The 17283-nt window shown below is 33.1% G+C and overlaps 2 protein-coding genes across 2 annotated transcripts; one reads left to right on the forward strand and one right to left on the reverse strand.

Moving 5' to 3' along the window:
- Nucleotides 1-6289: 6289 nt before the first annotated feature.
- Nucleotides 6290-9451, forward strand: LOC143614188 (xylan O-acetyltransferase 1-like). The gene is made up of 7 exons (XM_077087696.1): nucleotides 6290-6538; nucleotides 6746-6762; nucleotides 6838-7200; nucleotides 7290-7461; nucleotides 8007-8206; nucleotides 8348-8506; nucleotides 8787-9451. Exons 1-7 carry the CDS (start codon nucleotides 6314-6316, stop codon nucleotides 9133-9135), a joined length of 1485 nt encoding a protein of 494 aa, XP_076943811.1. The 5' UTR covers nucleotides 6290-6313; the 3' UTR covers nucleotides 9136-9451.
- A 2114-nt stretch (nucleotides 9452-11565) lies between these two features.
- LOC143614201 (RAF-like serine/threonine-protein kinase PRAF) lies at nucleotides 11566-11985 on the reverse strand. Its single transcript, XM_077087703.1, has one exon. It carries the CDS (start codon nucleotides 11983-11985, stop codon nucleotides 11566-11568), a length of 420 nt encoding a protein of 139 aa, XP_076943818.1.
- Nucleotides 11986-17283: the final 5298 nt, after the last annotated feature.

Raw genomic sequence — 17283 nt, forward strand, 5'->3', positions numbered from 1 at the left:
AGCAAATTGGTTTCACTGTTTTCATGTTAAGAATAAAATGTATTTAATCATGTTTCTAGTAAATTAATGCATTTATAAGATCCTTAATGTGAAATTTAGTGCATCTAAAGTAAACCGCTCAAATCTCTCTCTAGCTTGTTCTTTTTTTGTCTCAAAAAAGATAGTTAAATTGAAATCACATTGCTAAGATAACTTTAATTGTCATGCATAGCTTGTGTGCCTAACATCTCTTTGTATTTGACGGGCTTAAGCTTATATGATCGCTCTATCGCTTTCTCGGTATAGTAGAGATTTTGAGAATTGTCTTGGCTTTAAAAATAAGATTTGCAAAATCAATCAGTCAATCAATCACTAAAAAACCAAAAACAAGGAATCATTTGGGACAGATTCTTTTTAAATTGGTTAGCACTGCCTTTGTCATCATAGTTTTACCAATATTTCAGTTGACACCTTAATTAAATTGACTACAAACCTTAAACATGTCATTTCCAGCCTTAAACTTGCCTTTTATTCTAAACAAGGTTTGGTTCAATCCCGAATACACAATTTATAAGCTTTACGATTTTTATAGCAATTGACAAACAAATCCTCGAGGATGATGTTCATTAATAGCAACTGTTAATCAACCTAAAAGACGCCGGCACGGTTTACCCGGTTATTAAGGTGTCCAACGCCGCAACCGGAGGGGTTGTCAAAAAACCGAATGGTTGAAATTATCACATATAGACTCGGGAAAAACATTGTTATAAAAATTTAGCCATTGACCGATTATATTTCTTGGTAAAATATATATATACAAATCCAAAGGTTAAAAACTAAAAAAAAATATACGTAAATTAGATTTTAATAATCTAAACTTTTAAACTTCAAAGGCTCAAACTCAAAAGTTGAATAAAAACCCAAAACTTAAAGACTATAACGTAAGTTAGATTGTAAATGAAAGCATGACCACTAACACTTCTAACTTTCATTACCCTTGCCAGCGATAGTCCTATAATACTAATGAAGAAGTAATTACGTTTGCCTTTAATTTTCATTTACGTCATCTCAAGACAATTTACAATTTTCTTTTTTTCACACTAAATCAATTAGCTTTTTCATAGTGAACGCTCTTATATGTTATTTGTCTAGATAGTCACAGTAGGATCTCTATTTACATCTCTAAAATAAGGAGATTTCCTCTATTTGTTTATCCATCTCTATTTCTAAAAGTTAAAGAGTTTTATGATGATAGTGATTTTTTAAATATAGAGATTCACTATTCATCGTTCTTATAAATATTATGGGTATCAAAAAAAGAGAATAAAATAATAATAATAATAATAATAATAATAATAATAATATGAGTTTTTCTAAGTGAGATAAAGATGGAGATGTAAAATAAGATATGGCATGTTAAGCAAAATTTAAAAAGAACGGGCATTTGGCCTAACGGTGATGTAAATCCTATAGGATACATATTAGATGAATTTAGAAGTAAAATAATAATTTATTAAAATATATGGAGGCCCTAGCGTGAATGCTATTAAAATATTACATTAGAATAGAAACATATTGTTTTCTATTAAAGGGTATTTGGTCCAATAAGAATAGAAACATATTGTTGTTATCAAAGGGTATTTGGTTTAATAATATTTTTTAAAGGTCAAAGGTTTAAATCCCACGGTTGATGAATCAAGTGAATTTAAAATTGTTGTATCAGCCGTTAAAAAAAAACATGTTGGGGTTAAAAGGAAAATAAAAATAACACTAATAATTATTGTATTATTGTGTCTGTCCAACCGACTCAAATTTGATCATACAAACAAAAACAATAAAGGGCATGTCCCAATAATAATAAAATTTGTGTGGTATGCATATGCAAATATGAGACACTTGATTTCAATCGTATACATGTTATTGGTCCATGCAAGGCCGGCTCTAGAGAGAGAGAGAGTAAACTTAAAATAGGATTTTAGACCACCAATAAATAGAATCTTATATTACATGATTTTTATCTCTTAAGTTATTTAAAAAATAAATATATTCGTGATTAATTATTTTATTTTGTAAAATTAAAATTTGAAAAAAGTTCTGAATTCTCATTTCATTTTAGGCATTTTAAAGGGTTGGGCCGGCCTAGGTCCACACCAGCGACACCATGCTTGATTCTAGAGGTGTAAAAAAAACCTATTTGGGACCGGTTTTAGGCAAACCGAACCGAACCGGTTTGGTTTAAACCGGTTTCACTCAAACCAGTTCCTAACCGACCCAAATCGTCAGTTTCAGAACCGGTTCCCCTTAAGATCTACCAAACCGGTTTTAAAACCGGTTTATAAACCGGACCGAATTGACATGACCAGGCCGGCTATCTTGCTTCTAAACCGATTTATAAACCAAACCGGTTTGAGACAGTTAACCCAACCGGTTTGGTTTGGGTTTAAAACTGGTTCTGTACACCTCTACTTGATTCAACTCTCTATGTATTAATGGAAATCATTCACGCAAGATGCTGCCTATTTACCAATCGTTAATTAAGCGGAACAACAATGTCAAAGATTACAGTATAAAATAAAACAACAAAAAAATCTTTTTTTAAAGGAAAATTAGGTGAGTATTAAGACAATGACATCTAGATAAGTATTGGTTGGAGGTCTCTTCCGGGTGATAAAGGGCCTAAAAGTATTTTACAATGGTAGAATTCTTCAGGATGTTTGAAAAAGAAAAAAGATGTTGAGGTGATTATCTATACGGCATGGTGGACTATTTGGAGAGCTCGGAATGAGATTATTTTTGGTAAACCCAATGATAACAAAGATACTCTATTTGATTCGATTGTTTCTGTTTCATATTTGTGGTTATCTTCTCGTAATTGTAAGTTTTATTTTAACCGGGTGGCGTGACTCAAAAACCCGTTACTTAGCATGTCATTTGTGTCTTGTACCGGTTAGGTTTTTCTTTCCGGGTGTGGTTTATATTTCAAGCTTTCTTGTCAAAAAAAAAAATTCTTGTTTAACTTTGGCTTATTGAATTTTGATTTACAAGCTATTTTAGCAGGAAAAAAACGTTTATATATACACTTGACAGATAAAATAAAACTAAAAAGGTGCCCGTGTCCAACGGCGGGATACAAAAATCCTAGTAATCATGTAACAATTACAGATGTTCAACGTTCGTTTGAAACCATGAATACGTTTAAACCAATCACCACTTTTGGTCAGCCGGTTTCTGAATGTTCAAACCATATCAAACAGTTTGGTTTACGGTTTATACTGAAAATCGACCATATAAAACCGGTCAGTACTATAAACTTATTATTGAAGTTCAATGCGTGAAACCAAATTGTTAGTAACGATTCAGTTTAAATTTTCAACAGTTCCGTTAAGATTTTCAATGATAAAAAATCGAACAAACGGTTTGGCTCACGGTTTAACTTAGAAACCGTTAAAACTGAATTGTGAGCGCCCATACGTAACGTGTTAATTTTTTAATTGAAAAAAACTATAGCAATATCATACCAAAATTAAAGACAGTAAAATGCTTATTTTTATGGTGCAATTTAAAAATATATATATATTAACGTATGAAAAGTTACAGTCCTTGAAAGTTCGTTGGTGAGAAGTTGGTTTAAATTAAAATCAAAAGGAATACATGAGCAAAGATGAATGTTCAAATTTGTAATTATTTCTTAAATATACAAAAGTTGAGTGAAGTTGAGGGGGTAATGTTATAACTATTTCTATGCGTATTATATAATTGACAAGTTTGTCTTTACCTTACATGCTATAAAAGGTGTAACTTATGCTTTATAATTTGTAAATTACTTAAAAAGTAAGTGTCTTAATTTGAGTATGTGTTATGCACATTATATATATATATATATATATATATATATATATATATGATAGATAAAGAAACATGTATAGTTTGGAGGGTACGATATTTATTCTCTAAAATACGTTGATGCATAAAACTATTATATAAATTATGTTAACTAGGAAAGAATTACACCAACAGTTCATTTGGTAAGATTTATATTTCAGTTCTAGTCTATATATTAAAAAAATTGTTGATTTAGTCTCCACTATTCACTCAAGAGTAACATATTTGCCCCTTGAAGTGTAAATTTGCCCCATGTGTGTTAATTCGTGTAGAATGTAAACAAAAACGTTGAGGGTGGTTGGCGGCAAGGGTGGTTTGTGATAGACGCGAAAACTTTATATATAGTGGTCGTTGATGGAGGAGAGCTTGATGGTAGATAAAGAGAGTAACAAGACATAGTGAGTGGTTTAGTACTCTTACAACGAAATTATGAGACAGCATAAAGTCACGAGAGAAATGAATGGTTCTATGTATTTGGTTTACGATTTTACAAACGACTATAAGTCAGAGACTAACCATGAGATAATATGAAGATGTGCAATTGGTTTGGATGTACTTAATTTATTTTTTTTTTATTATTTAAAATTTAGTAGAAATTTTAATGTTATAACTTCAGCTGTCAAATTTCTAACACATTTGGTAGACAAACAGGACAAAATCTCTAATCTCTTAAACATGACATCAAAACTGAATTATGAACCTACCGTGTTCACTATCTGTATAATTCTTTTTGTTAATTAATTACACTAATTAAAATATGGTTAGTTCAATGATATCTTCCTGTATGATAAGGTGCTTTCTTCTAACAAGTTGAGTGTTTGAATCCCGCTGTGGAACTAAATGTGGATAGTGAAGTAGAATTAGTTGCATATTAGATGAGTGTGAGTGACCTATTTTTAAAAAAATAAATAAAATAAAACTTCACTGATCGCTAGTTCAAGGAAAACTTTCGTAGGTGATACATTTCAATCATATTTTCTTTTTGAATAAGAACACAAAATTCGCCACTCCAATATGCCGGTTCAAGGGAAGCATGGGTGTGGTTCCCAAGCAGATTATCAACAAGAATATAAAATTTCATATGCCTTATACGTTATTGTTTCATAATTTTTTTATTAACTATGTTTTTATAAATAAAAAATCTTTAATCAATAGCAAACAATTTTTTTTAAGTGTTTAGTTAAGATTACTCAAAGTTATTTTTTTTCCTCTAAATACTCAACCTTCAATAAATATTTTTATCCAATAATATAACTTTTTTATAAATGTTTATATTTTCTATTAAGGTAAATAAAATATATACGGATATCGGCTAGTGATAACTTATAATTGTTTCCCATCTAACTTGAAACAGAAGGTAATAGTAAATAATAAAAATTCATTAATAAATAACCAGGTTTCTTAATTGATATAAGTAAAATTTTTTTTGAAAAAGTACTAAATAGTAACCTGATTCATATGTTTCATTTGCTTCACTTAATTAAAAAAATTAAACACTTATAAAAAAACCAATATACTGTATAATTAGAACACCTAATAAAAATTGAATCAACGATCGAAATAATGGTTACAAATGCCCAGATTTTTAGCAGTGACATGATTAAGTGAATTATTGACACAAATTTTTTAACCTCTTAACACCTTCTAACTAACATTTTAGGTGATTTACAATTTACAATTTGCATAGACTCTTACCCACCAAGGTTTGTTAACGTAATTTTCCAGTTTACTAAATAAAAACATAAGTACAATCGTCCAAATCCCAGTTCAACAAATCCACGTCATCTACCGGAACTGAAAGCAAACCAATCCAACAAACTCCCACAAACCTTAAATCTCACTCTTCACATATAACCACATAGTCAAACCCAACATGTTCGTTGAACACATTACTTATATCGCATGTTACTATTTTATTTTACGTCAAATACATTTTATTCTTAATAAAAAAGATAGTGAAAACCAATTTATTAAAAGGATAAAAATTTTAATTTGCTGATTTCTTACTATGAGATGTTGTTATAAGAGTTTGTTGATTTACATTTTGTTATTTTTAGGTTTTTTTCTTATGTTGTTATAAGTATATATGTTGTTTTTATTTTGTTGCTAATTTGATTTTTTTGTTGTTATTATTAGGTTTTTTTTTCTTTTATTATTATAAAACATTGCTTATTGGTTTTGTAGTTGATATTATTTTCTACGTTCTCATTTTTTATAGATTAATATTGTTTCCTACGTTCGCATGTAAGATTATTTTGTTATTTTACTACCAAATTATTAATAAATATAATCCCTTCAAGAAGTCGACTTTTCATCCACCATATTACTCGAAGACAGTCCCATTTCACCAAATCTACACTTAACAATATGTTTCTATGTGTCTCCAATATTATTATATCATCACCTCCTACACGACCATATCTCTCAAATCCTTCTTCTTCCTCTTTTTTTCATGCATCCTCTTCGACGAAAAGTGTCATTGTTTTCGACCTACACCGCGACCATGAAGCAACGAAAGAATAATAATGTTTCGGTTTTCGTAGTGGTTTTCTCGGTTTTCTTGTTTGGGTTCTTTATGTACAATGAAGATTTTAAGTCCATAGCTGAGTTCCCGTTCACTCGGCCGAAGATTGAACGCACCGTGGCTCGTGGTGAGGCCGGTGAACGGATTGTTGAGATCGATTCCAGGTAGGGGTGTTCTTCAGGTTAACGTTTATTAGTTTAAAATACGGAACCAAAACCTAACCGAAATCTCTCATGATTTTTTCTTGTTAGGGTAATCAGGTTTCGAGTATAAAAAAGCAAACAATTTTTTTTTTTTAACTTTAAAATTAAAACAAAATATTCATCATCTCTCGTAACATAAATAACCAAATTAATAAACAATATAATCCAAAAAGAGTAAAATTTAATAAAGTCCAACGTAATATCATGTTTTCAAAGGAAAAACTTTATTCAGGTTGACCCAAAACCAAGAATCAGACCCAAAAGCCGAACCAAATTACTATGGTTCGGGTTCATGTTAGTGTTTTTTTGGGTTGCGGTTAAAAGTGACAGTTTTAATTTCAGGACGACGATTGTGGTGGAATCGGAAATAAAGGGCGATCAAGTGATTGAATTGCCGGTGGATGAACCCGAAGATGATGAGGAGATCGAATTGCCACCGGAAGAATGTAATCTATACGATGGAAATTGGGTTTTCGATGATTCGACCCACCCGTTGTATAAAGAAGATGAATGTGAGTTTCTTACGGCTCAAGTAACGTGCATGAGAAATGGGAGGAAAGATTCTATGTATCAAAACTGGAGGTGGCAACCTAAGGATTGTAATTTGCCAAAGTAAGAATTGTTAATATGATTTGCATGTTTAAAATATGAAACTGAAGTTAATTTTTTATTTATTTTGTGTGTGTGTGTGTGAAATTAAGGTTTAAGGCAAAATTGTTGTTGGAGAAACTGAGGAACAAGAGGCTTATGTTTGTCGGTGATTCGTTAAACCGAAATCAATGGGAATCGATGGTGTGTTTGGCTCAATCAATTATTCCTCCAGGACGAAAGAGCTTGAACAAAACCGGTTCTCTATCCATTTTCAGAATTGAGGTTTCTCTCTTTACAATTTTTGATTTTTTCCTAATCAAATTGTGCAGGATAATGATCAATTGATCATTACATAATATGATTGATGCTTTGTAAGTATACAAGGTTAAAAGAATAAAAATGTCCACAAATTAGTAAAAAAAAGGGGGTAAAAAAGGGTAAAATAGTCGTTTCACGTGTGAAATGACTGTTCCTGTAGTTTTTTTTAGAGGTAGGATAAAAAGCAAAAAGAGTATGATAGTCGGTTCACATGAAACGGCATGATCTTGTACTTTCCGTTCACATCCACATTTGATTTTACCATTTGTGGCGGTGTCCGAATTTGGTTGATGAATTAGATGTCGTAATCATTTCTTGTGAAAAGATAGCGAAATAGATACCATTTAATGAATGTAGTTGTAACATTATTAATACATCAACAATGAAGTATGGGAGATAGAATATATGGCCCTTAATGATTTTGTACTCCCTACATTTGATTGAACTCAAGTTGTGCATTTAAAAATTTTATTTAGCATTAAAAATTGGATGTGAAATAATATTTACAGGATTATAATGCCACGGTGGAATTTTATTGGGCACCATTTTTGGTACAATCGAATTCGGATGACCCGAAGATGCATAGCATATTGAACCGGATCATTATGCCCGGATCCATTAAAAAACATGGTCAAAATTGGAAAAATGTTGACTATTTGGTTTTCAACACTTACATTTGGTGGATGAACACCTTCACAATGAAAGTCTTGTATGTTTCTTATTCTATTTTTGTAATATATATTTTAAGTTTATAAAAATATATCAATCAACATCATTACATGATGATTGTTGATAGTTTAATTAATTTTTTTTAATATAATAATCTGATTAGTATAAATTAATAATGTAGGAAGGGATCATTTGACAAAGGTGATACAGAATATGATGAGGTTGATAGACCAGTGGCTTATGCAAGAGTTTTGAAGACATGGGCTAAATGGGTCGATAAAAATATTGACCCGAACCGGACTACTATTTTCTTCACTAGCATGTCTCCTCTACATATAAAGTATATTTTTTTACCTTATGTATTAATCATAATAAAAACTAATAAATACAATAAAATAAAAACTAAATATAAGTATTAGGTTGTACCTTTCAACCAACGAAAAGGATATTAGTTGAAGTAGAGATGACTTTTTGGTATGATTAGTTAACAAGTAAAGTGGTTAACTTATTTATTAATATGTATTTTTATTAAATATTAATAATAAACATATAACATTAATTAAACATCATCATAGAAGTTATGGCACATGATTATTCATAAATGAATGAACATTTTGCAGGAGTTTAGATTGGAACAATCCCGACGGCATAAAATGTGCAAAGGAGACTAGTCCAATTCTCAACATGTCTATGCCGCTAAATGTTGGCACCGATTGGCGACTCTTTTATGCTGCAACCGATGTAATACAATCAATGAAGCTTCTGGTTCACTTTCTCAACATAACTTCACTTTCAGAATACCGCAAAGATGCACATACTTCTGTATATACAATTCGTCAAGGCAAGATGTTGACACTAGAGCAACAGGCGGACCCCAATACATATGCGGATTGTATACATTGGTGTCTTCCTGGTGTGCCTGACATATGGAACGAGTTTCTTTATACTCGTATCATTTCCCGCCCTTGATAGCTTCAAGAAAGTCTTACATTCACATAGACGATAAAATTGGAATTTTCTTTCGCATACCTTGTATCTAGGGACAAGCCAACTTTATATTCATTTTTTTTTTATTTTGAAATATTTGATTTAGATGATTGATCACAAAAGCAAGTTACAAAATTGTCCCAATTGTACAATGAAGTGTTGAAAGAGGAAATAAATGACTGCACAAATTGTAAGTAGGTATGTGTCATGTCAATTTAATGTATGGTTCAATTTCTAGGGGCCAATAATAGTGTTATGTAATGCAAACCAAGAGCATGGATGATGGCAACAACACTATCTGAACCCAATAGGGATAACAAGTCACTTTTCTAGGGTTTATATATGTTTTGGGCATTGTTTCTTATATATGCTTTTATATTTTATTTTTTGCTTTATATTATTCTAGATGTGATCAAACTATTATAAATGAACTAGTGTTTCCACCCGTCGCGTTGCGCCGGGGCGGGTTAGTAAAGCCCGTGCGATGGTAAAACTTAAGCATTTGATTGTTTTAGTTACGTTTGTTACGGTACCCAAACTAATACATAACGGAGGCGAAAACTAGGGTGTTGCTAAAACCCGAGCGCAGTAGGTCCCAGGCATGGCAATGGTGAGTCGATGAAAATAAATGTTTAATCATCAAATTAAAAAAACTTACATTCGTTACGATACTGGAACTAAAACAAAAGGATGAACATAAACAAAATATAAAATTGAGGTGGATTAATGGGGTGACGTGGTTAGGTAAAACTTGGATGTTGGGAAGGCCAAGCATTGTCGGTCCCGGATTGAGGTGGTGAATCTACACGAATACGGTCGGATTCCGTCATGTTTGTTACGTTATCGGAACTAAAACAAAAATTAGGGACCAATTTGGTGCCGCCAAGTGGCCCAATAGGGTACTTGCGGCACCAAACTTTCTATTTATTATATAGTAATAATTAGAGTATGAAAATCATAAGAATGACAGTAGCCCTTTATCAAACATATATGAATTTTCGAGGCATGTTTTTTCATGGAATATTCGAACATTGAAATTGAGAACCTACTCAATATTGCTCGCACATACTCCACCCAATGTAACTCAACAACTGTCGCTCCTATAGTCATGTGGTCTTCATGGACTAATGTCATTGAAGTGCATCACCTTTCAAGTGAATGACAACATAACGTAACTTCATACTTTATGGAGTTTAATCTATATTAAAGAGGCGTTTGTGTTGGTAGATCCATCATTCGAAATCGTTACCATCGAATTTTGGAAAATTAACCTTCCTAGCCTCATTGATCTACTAACACGTACCTCTGCAATCCGTTTCAATTGAGCAAATAAAAAACGGGGACTAAACCAAGCCGCTCTAGAAACCAATTTGAAATTGAACTAACTTACAAATTCATAATCAGTTTGAAATCTCCTTCATTTAAACTGGTTATAACCGAATTAAACCGGATAAAAATTGGTTCCAAACCGAACCAATCCTTTTTTTCCTTACAAACTGGGTTGGGCCCAAAAACCTATATGTACGCCTTTACAAGAAAGCCAACTTTTGTATAGCCCAATTACTATCATATTAAAGCCCATAAGCTCTTAACCAGTTAATTATATCTAAATGACTAATTTACGTTCTTTTCAACTTCTTTGTTTGTTTTTCTTACATTCTCGTTATTATTTGATTTAACTTATTTTTTTAACGGCTATTTCATTTAAGGTTCGTAATAGTTTTGTTATTCGTGGGATATTATGTTGTTGTAATTAAGGTTCGTATAACATAATGTACATAAAACAATATAACATACATACAACTCAAAAGATTTAAATTGCATATTTCAGCCTAAAAACATTACAGCTAGTAACAAAAACTCATCTTATAATTAAACCGCTAATGTTATCTACATAGGACTTGTATTTGATTAGTTGTGTTTGTAATTCGTACTAACGATTTTACGTAACATGACTTTGCATACAATATCTTTACTTCTTGGTGTAAAGAAAATGGTGTAAAGTTTTTTTTTTCTCTTTTACAGTATAACAACGAGCACACGTAGAACATTCACATCCCATCCTATAAATTGTCCATGAACCTTCTTATGATTTTTGAAAAGCGGAATTATATAATGCGATGCTTCAACAATTGCTAAAAGGTTATATGTGTTTAAAAGTATATACAGTTCAGATTACTAATTACATTAATCTTGTTTGGTGAAATAACAAGAAAACCATGAAGCACCATTGAATATTTCTAATACAGAGAACTTAAAATCAAGAAATTAACAAAAAAGTAATAATAATAAATTGTTCAATCCAATTTATTAAACCTTATACACAAACATGAACATTCTTCAATCCAAACATTCAAGAAACAAACACAAAACTATCAAGAAATAACCATCATACATACAATAGACCTGCGATCAACGACTTGCCTCAACCGTGTGCATTTGCATGATAAAATCCTTAGGCTTAAAACAATACAACTGATCATTAGCCCAACATATACTCAACGTGTCGTCAAGAATGACCCAAATCTTCAAATCCTCCCCGCATCGATCATATTCTTCAAGAAAATAAGCAAGATCCTCATCAGACTCGACATGAACTAACGAGTCAAGATCATCATAGGGCAACGTACACCTCAAACTCATAGACGGTCCACATGCATCCCACAACCTCACCACGAGCTCCGTGTAAGTAATACCACGGTCAACTTTCAGAATCCCATTCGGGCCACCTTCGTAACGGAGTTTGCGACTGTTCTTACTGGGTGTGATCGTGCCGCCATATCCATAGTGGAATTTGATCTTCTTGTTGTTGGAACTTGATGATGTTACCATGGGTGTTTTTGATTTTATGAAAAATAAATTTGGAACCAAGCACTCTTATATATACGGTGTACATATTTGAAGCTTAGCGCCCAAGGAATTTTAAATTTATATAAGATAACAATATTTCATACTTATTATTTGAATTTAAGATATTAGCCTAGGAACTACGGTATGGAAATAGGTGAAAAATAATATAACTTGTTAAAAGAACTAGCATGGTGGATTTTGAATGAAATTAATTTCAACACATATTTAAATTCTGTTACTAAAGATTTAAGTTTAAATTTGATAATTTAAATTTGGAAAATTGGTTTTAAATAATTCCAACTATCACCTATTGGCAAACAACAGGCCAAACTTTGCACTTGGCTGGTGGCGGTCCTAACTAAAAGGGTATTTATTTTTAACGGGTCGCGACTAAGGGATGTTAACCCCGTTAGTGATTTGCTGACGTGGACCTTCTTCTCCGGCCGGAAACCTGCAACTCGCCTTCATTCTCCCTAATATCATCACACCGTCTCCGTCCCTCTTCAAAATACATCGGAAAATTGAAAAATGAAGTACATTAAATCTTTTTCCATGGCCAATCCCTAGATACCAAACCCGATCTTATTTTCAAAAATTCGAAATCAGTGTTACACGATCTACAAAATAAGCAAAGGGCTTTTGTTAAGGGGGTTAAAACGAGTCGAATGAAGTGTCAATTACCTCGAATGATGCACGATTGACGAGGGTGGACTTCGCCGGAGACACATCGGTCAGGTTTCGTATAAGGGGAAAGATAGAGAGACAGATGGTGTAACGATATTAGGGAGAATGGAGGCGAGTTGCAGGTTTCCGGCCGGAGAAGAAGGTCCACATCAGCAAATCACTAACGGGGTTAACATCCGTTAGTCGCGGCCCGTTAAAAACAAATACCCCTTTAGTTAGGACCGCCACCAGCCAAGTGCAAAATTGGGTATGTTATTTGCCAATAGGTGACAGTTGGGATTATTTAAAACCAATTTTCCTTTAAATTTTATTTCGTTTAAAAAAAATGATTTTTTAAAAAATATTTATTATATTGAGCTGTTTAATTTAAAGATTTTGTTCTCTTGGAACTTTTTACTCCTAAGTAGAGGTGTACAAAAAAACCGGACCGAACCGAACTGGTTTCATACAAACCGGTTCCCAAACAGCCAGTTTCAAGACCGGTTCCTCTTAAGATCTGCCAAACCAATTTAAGATCGAACCGGTTTGAAAAAAACAGGTTTAAAATCGGTTAAACCGGTTTATAAACCGGACCGAACCGACATGACCAGGCCGGCCTATCTTGCTTCGAAACCGGTTTATAAACCGAACCGGTTTGAGTCAAACTGGTTTTGACCGGCCGTTGACCAAACCGGTTCGGTTTGGATTTAAAACCGGTTTCGTACACCTCTACTCCTAAGTCCTAAGATGGCCTTATGAATTGAATCGGCCCAAATCAAATAACAAAGGCCCAGAGCCCAGAAACAACAGGCGTATTTTTCATTTACAACCTCAAACTCTCATTATTATCATTGTGACCCTTGTAGTTTCCTTTTATTTAACTCAGGTCTCATAATATCTTGCTTTCAAAGATTCAAACGATTTTACATAACATACATAACACATCTACTCACTTTCTGTGGTTGGTCAAGAAGACAGCCCCCTCAAGTTTCTTTTATTACATTGTAATAAGAATAAATTAAACAAACACCAAACTTTTTTTAAAATAGAGTTTCATGCATTACATGACATGACTTTATATCATCCATGTTTTGAATCAATAATGTCGAATAATAGTGTTATGTAATGCAAACCAAGGGCATTGGTGATGACAGACAACATGATATGAACCCAATTAGGATAACAAGTCACTTTTTTAAGGTTTATCTATGTTTTGGGCATTGTTTGTTTTATTGTTTCTATTTATTTTGTTTTTATATTATTCTATAAGTGATCAAACCATTTTAAATGAATTAGAGTATAAAAATTGTAATATGATAACTCAAATGATCTACTTTAGTGACCAGAAAATCAAAAGTAAGACAATAACCCTTTAGCAAGCATATATGAGTTTTCGAGGGAGGTTCTTCTATGGAATCTTCGAACATTGCATTTGAGAACCTACTCAAAATTGCTCGCACATATTCCAACCAAGGTAAAATGAGCGATTGTCACACCCGTCACAACCAATGGTCCATGACTAATGCCAAGTGCATCACCTTCCAAGTGAATAAATCATGTCATATCTTCATACTTTCTAGAGTTTTATCTATATTGAAGAAGTGTATCGGTAGATTCATCTTCTTAAATCATTACCATTAAATTTGGAATATTAGACTTTCGCAATCTCATTAATGTGCAGACACCTCTGTAATCATAATCGTCTCTAGTTGGAAAAAAACCCGAGTCCTAAACCTATACCTAACCGCTCTAAAAACCAGTTTGAAACTAAATGAAACCTTCAATTTGCAATCGATTTAAGAACTACTTCGTTAAAAGGGTTAAAATACAAACCAAATCTGCTAAAAAACCAGGTTCAAACCGGACCAACCATTTTTTCCCTTATAAGCTTGTTGGGCAAAAGCTGATTCTGACTTTTTCCTTAGAAGTTTAACTAATTTGGGCCCAAAAAGCTATTTGTGCGCCTTTACCCTATAGGTGCCCAAAACACCCGAACCCGGAATCTAAAAAAAAACTGGAACCTGGATTTTTATAAACGGGTTTTTACTACTCGAACCCGTACCCGACCTGCCCGTAGGGTACGGATAGGGTATGCATTTAAGTACCAAAACCCGTACCCGGAACCAGACCCGATTTGTACCCGGTAATACCCGAAAAACGGAACGTGTTCCATACCCGAAACCGGGTTTGCCAATACCCGAATCGGGTTTTTCAAATACCCAATTTATATATGAATTTACATGAAAATACATGACAAAAAAACTCAAAAAAGTGCAGTCCCTTAAAGAACTCAATCTATGCCCCAAAAATAGTCTGGGAAGAGCCCAAAAAACCCAAAATTAGGGTTTTTTCAATACCCGAAAATAGGGTTTCAGATGTCTAGTTTTAGAATACTCGGTTCAACACCCTACCCGAACCTGGTGCATAGGGTTTGGTTTTTAGAGACAATACCTGAACCCGAACCCGAACTCGAACCAGACCTGGGTATTGCCAATATCCAATTTTCCAATGCCCTTTATACCCGAACCCGGTTCCATACCCGAAACCAGTATTAGAAAAACCCGATTTGTGCACCTCTACTGTACCCTACACTACTTGAAAGCCCACTTTTGTATAGCCCAATTAAAGCCCAATAGTTCAAACTCGACAAGAATGCAATTCATTCTTTGATTTAATTTGTGCTTTTTGAATGGCTATTTAATTTATTTAATTAAGGTTTGTAAGAATAATAATATTTATAAGTGATGAGGTTCGACAGTTAACCATTAAAATATCTTTCATCTCTTCGTTAACTAATTATGCGTGTTAGCTCTTTTCCACATCAAAGTAGCGGTGTTTACAGTCCGATTTTCGTGGTTTTTAGGTCAAACCGTGAACCAAACCGTTGGTAACGGTTTTTGATTTTTGTAAACAAAAACCGAAACCGTAGAACTTTTAAACCGAACCGAACCAAACCATTAGTAACGGTTTGGTTCCGGTTTGGTTTCGCGGTTTGGGCTTGCTAGATTTTTATACCAGTTGTCCAAATTAATGCATTATATATATTTAGTAACGTTGTCATATGTTTGTATAAGTTAACAAGCATAAACAAGTCATTAAGAAATAAGAAAAACATGAGTTGAAGCCACAAACTGTCAATTAGAAAACCTACGGATTTGGGCTCAGCCCATCTTTTTTATTAACCATTATTGTTCAATTTAGCAATACATATATACTTTAAATTAATTATGTATAGTAATAAATTTGAACATATGTATACATATAAAATCTAAATATTTATAAATTTAAAATAATTAACCCACACCGTCCGGTCCCGGGTTTATACGGTTTGTTTTCGTTGTAAACTGTAAACCAAACCGTTTGCCACGGTTTGAATTTTTTGAAACCGACCGATCGATAGTTAATGAAAAAAACCAACTGTGAACCAAACCGATGACCGGTTTGGGCGATTTCACGGTTTCGAACCAAACCATGAACACCCCTTAAGTAGCATATCATGTCAAAATAATTATAACTAGTTTTTATGATCTGCGCATTGCGTAAGCACTCAAAAATTAAGTTATTTTACACTTTAAATGTACATAAAACAATATAACATACTCATATAACTGAATGAATCTTGTTTGGGAAATAAAAATAAAAGCCCTACAAGTCTACAACACAAGTAAATAATTCGAATAAAGAAAACATAAATCAAGAAATTATTAACAAAAACTTGCTCAATCCAATTTATTAAACCTTATACACAAACATAAACATTCTTCAATCCAAATATTCAAGAAACAAACATAAAACTATCAAGACATAGCCATGAACAACCATTGTTGAACCATCAATGACTCGCCTCGATTGTGTGGACTTGCATGATAAAATCCTTAGGCTTAAAACAATACAACTGATCATTAGCCCAACATATCCTCAATGTGTCGTCAAGAATGACCCGAATCTTCAAATCCTCCACACATTTATCATATTCTTCAAGAACATAAGCAAAATCCTCATCAGACTCGACATGAACTAGCGAGTCAAGATCATCATAGGGCAACGTACACCTCAAACTCATAGACGGTCCACAACGCATCCCACAACTTCACCACGCGCTCCGTGTAAGTAATATCACGGTCAACTTTCAGAATCCCAGTCGTGCCACCTTCGTAACGGAGTTTGCGACTGTTCTTACCGGGTGTGATCGTGCCGCCATAACCGTAGTGGAATTTGATCTTCTTGTTGGAACTTGATGATGCCATGGTCCATGGATGTTTAATTGTATGAATAATATTTGGGAACAAAGTGCCCTTATATATACCATGCATGCATGTTATACTCAAATATAGTTTTAACATATTTGAAGCTTAGCGCCCAAGGAATTTTAAATTTATATAAGATAATAATATTTCGTACTTATTATTTGAATTTAAAATATTTGCCTAGATCTTCGATATGCAATTAAATGAAAAATAATATAAATTGTTACAAGAATTAGCATAGAGGATATTGAATGAACTTAATTTTTGTACAAATTTAAGTTCATATAGGTTGTGCATAGCAATGTGTCGACTCCAAAGGGGCAGGGGTATGTCTTTAGCAGGTTAGGGTTTGCAATTCAGAAAGGGGTGG

The sequence above is a fragment of the Bidens hawaiensis genome, unplaced genomic scaffold, assembly GCF_021521415.1.
Source record: "Bidens hawaiensis isolate Kalapana, Puna unplaced genomic scaffold, B.hawaiensis_p1.1 tig00039148_1, whole genome shotgun sequence".
NCBI classification, from domain to species: Eukaryota; Viridiplantae; Streptophyta; class Magnoliopsida; order Asterales; family Asteraceae; genus Bidens; species Bidens hawaiensis.